The sequence below is a fragment of the Colletotrichum tamarilloi genome (assembly GCF_030869305.1).
Source record: "Colletotrichum tamarilloi strain Tom-12 chromosome Unknown Scaffold_154.1, whole genome shotgun sequence".
NCBI classification, from domain to species: Eukaryota; Fungi; Ascomycota; class Sordariomycetes; order Glomerellales; family Glomerellaceae; genus Colletotrichum; species Colletotrichum tamarilloi.
This window is the reverse complement of record NW_026849537.1, coordinates 16,322-19,439: the sequence shown is the minus strand read 5'-3', so window position 1 is coordinate 19,439 and position 3,118 is coordinate 16,322. Positions and strand designations below refer to the sequence as shown.

Below are 3,118 nucleotides of genomic sequence, written 5' to 3'. Positions count from 1 at the left end.
GAATAAAAGCTCGCCTGTCCAGTTGCCGCCTCCCGTCGCCAAGAGAGCGTTCCTGTCGATCAGACCCTATTGTGCCCTGCGACTAAATCTCGGCAGTGGCAGGCAACAATGAGGAGCCCCCATACAAACATCCCAAAGTTCCTTGTTTTGACTGCCTTGAGAACACAGCTAAAGGGTTCCTCGAATAGCCCCCACGATGGTGGAGCAAAGCTGACATGTTTCACGTCTTTGAAATTAGCTTATGGGACCTCTTGGTGCTTACGGGTTGCATTGATGGCCTCTCTCAAAGGCAGTGCCCTCCCTTACCAACGGTCTCAATAAAGTAGCCGTGGCTTGATTTTAGACTTTGACATGGGTTTTCTAGGCGGTTAAAATCTAAGTTGGGGATCCTTCGCTAGGCACAGAACCAAAGATCCTACCAAAGATCCTATTCTGTACCAAAGAAGCTCGATCCTTCAACGTGCGATCGACGTCGGCCCCCAGAATTCATCTCGACAGAAATCTATTTGCTAGGCATCGCGATTATGGCTAACAGCCTTACCTGGTTCGAGACTCCAGCAGCCGTCGTGACCTCACCACCAAAGTCCCTTTCACGTCAACGTTCTTCAATTTATATTAAGATGTTGCTACTCCTCATCCTCAACTGCAAGAAACCGGGACCGCCTCAAGCTTCTAGCAAATCATCACACTCTTTCTCAGGACGATAGTCCTTGCTTTCCCTCTTTCATCATCCTGATACGCCACGGTTCAAACACCAATCATGAAGACTTCTGCCACTCTTTTGGCCTTTGTGGCTGCTTCCAATGCCTCGCCTCTTGGTGTCTCTGTCAAGCGGGATGCCTTTGATAGCAAGGATGCCATGTGCAAAGGATGGGATCTCACAACTCCCGAGGGCGCGGACAAGCTCTGGGAAGATACCTACGCCGGAGCATCTCTTGACCTCTTCATCAAGTCTCAGTGGGGTAAAGTGTTCAACGGTCTTTCTTGTCATGAACTTCAATTCTAATGAAAGTCTTACGGGCAGAACACGAGAACTCTTGGGTGAAGAACCTCGAAGACTTAGTCTCAGGTGGCACATCGGGCAAGTCCGGTGCTGCCGGCTGCTCGGCTCTTGGAAACGAGTGCAAGCCGTTGAACGACATGACCTGCGATGCCCAATACGACGCTTACGGAAAGACTCCTATCGGCAAGAACTCCTACTGGATCTTTCAAGCAGTCAAGGGCATGCATGCCAAGTTCAACGAGCTGAATCGTCAGCTCACCAAGGAGACTCTCATCAGCGGACTGCAGATTGGTCAGATGGTGACCGACTTCCAAGGAAACCAGGACGACCCTGGCGACGTCCTTGGCTGGCTTTCCGCCGCCGCTTCCATGGGTGGTGCTATCGGTGGTCTGGTTCCTGGAGCTGTAAGTTTGCCAATCTCTGAGGAGTCTGTGACGTTTTCAGGACTCTTGCTAACGCATTGCTGCGACAGGGAACTGCCATCGCTGGTGGCTTCGGCATGCTCAGCGGCATCTTCTCTGGACTGGCTGCCTCCAACAGCGCCGATGATATCGATCAAGGCTCAATTTCGACCGCCCTGGCTGACGCTTTCAAGCAAGCTACTGGTGCCCTTGAGAATACCCTCCGCATCGCCACCGGCGGCGGCACCAGCCAGGCGGAGTACGACTCGCTCCCGGCCCCCAAGTGGGATACCTACCAGAGCAAGATCACAAAGTTCTACAATGGCGGCTGGTTCCTCGTCGACGACGACGAGCAGGCCGTCACTGTCGCCCTCCAGTCCATCAGCAACAACATCAAGCCCAAGGTCGCCAACGACGTCATGAGCGCCGCCAAGCTCTACCTCGTCGCTGACAAGCGTGATGAGGTCAAGTCTCGCGAGACCTGCGGATATGCCACAGGACGGCAGTGGATGGCGCTGCGGGATGGCGAGGAATACTGCTTCTACATCATGCGCAACAAACCCAACCCGGGCCCTGACAACGACTGGGCCGAGGTTGAGTCCGATATCTACGACAAGATGGCCTCGTACGGACTCGGCAACCGTGAACCGTACTACCGCGCCATCATTGACTGCGCGCTCAACGGTGGAGATGACAAGGATAAGGTTGACTTGAGCAACTTGGCTTGGGGCAAGGTCCCTACGTGCTACTTCAACCTGCCAGCGATGTTCATCGACAAGGATACCAAGACTGGCTGCGGTAGCCCCTTTGATAACGCGGATTGCAACTACATCGCTGCCACCCCGATCTCTTAAATGGTCGTGGCGACAGGTCTTGTCAGTCTCCTTCCCAGATACCAGGTTTTCTCTTATCGTGTACTAGCCTTCAAACTCTGTATATACCTGTAACTTATTAGCTTAGTTCAGAATTGCCTAATAACAAAGTCCAAGCCTCAAGTGGATCCTCTATACATCCTGAAGTCCCCCTCATCTTCCTCATTCTTTCGATATCTCCACATCGGACTCATGAGATCAATTCGACTTACCTATAGAATCCACAGCATTGCTTCACATCATAAAGGAGAGCCTGACTACTTCAGCACCTCTGAAGATTTGTGATAGTAGCAGTCTACGCCGAGGAACCTATGGTTGACCATGTAGACGAGGTTGAAGCTTTTGTACAATACACACTGGAAGAAAAAGAACTCACTAGTCAGCATACCTGTTAGGGTCCAAGTCGAGTGAATTTGCCTTTGGCACAAATATTGGCTCTCCCGGAAGGAACTTGAGGTATACTCATGCTCATTCTATAGTGACTCTGAGTCTTCATTCCTTTAAGGACCAGATCGCCTTTCAGGAAATATATCTAGTAGCTCAGAAGGTCACAAGCCAACAGGTAATTCATAGTTCATAGATGTGCAACCCCAATTACAAACCCCGCAAATCATATGAGCTGTGACCAAAGCCTAGTTCTCAATTCTTTTCGAGTATATTTCCTCCTCAGTCGAATTCTTGGCTGAAAGTTCCCTGAATCAGTAAAGCTTAGTCATGTGCCCAGACTTCGTCATTCTCCGCACGATGAGTCTCAACATGAAGTGCGGAAGAAGCTTTGGCCTCAATCCAGAACAAGGCCAAGCCCAGACGGACCATCCCGCCTGACCTCCGGAGCCCGGGTC

The 3,118-nt window shown here is 51.3% G+C and overlaps 1 protein-coding gene across 1 annotated transcript; it reads left to right on the top strand.

Moving 5' to 3' along the window:
* Nucleotides 1–760: 760 nt before the first annotated feature.
* On the top strand, nucleotides 761–2,258 carry CTAM01_15237 (uncharacterized protein; the record flags this gene model as incomplete). The annotated part of the gene is made up of 3 exons (XM_060531235.1): nucleotides 761–962; nucleotides 1,025–1,407; nucleotides 1,476–2,258. 3 exons carry the CDS (start codon nucleotides 761–763, stop codon nucleotides 2,256–2,258), a joined length of 1,368 nt encoding a protein of 455 aa, XP_060374175.1.
* Nucleotides 2,259–3,118: the final 860 nt, after the last annotated feature.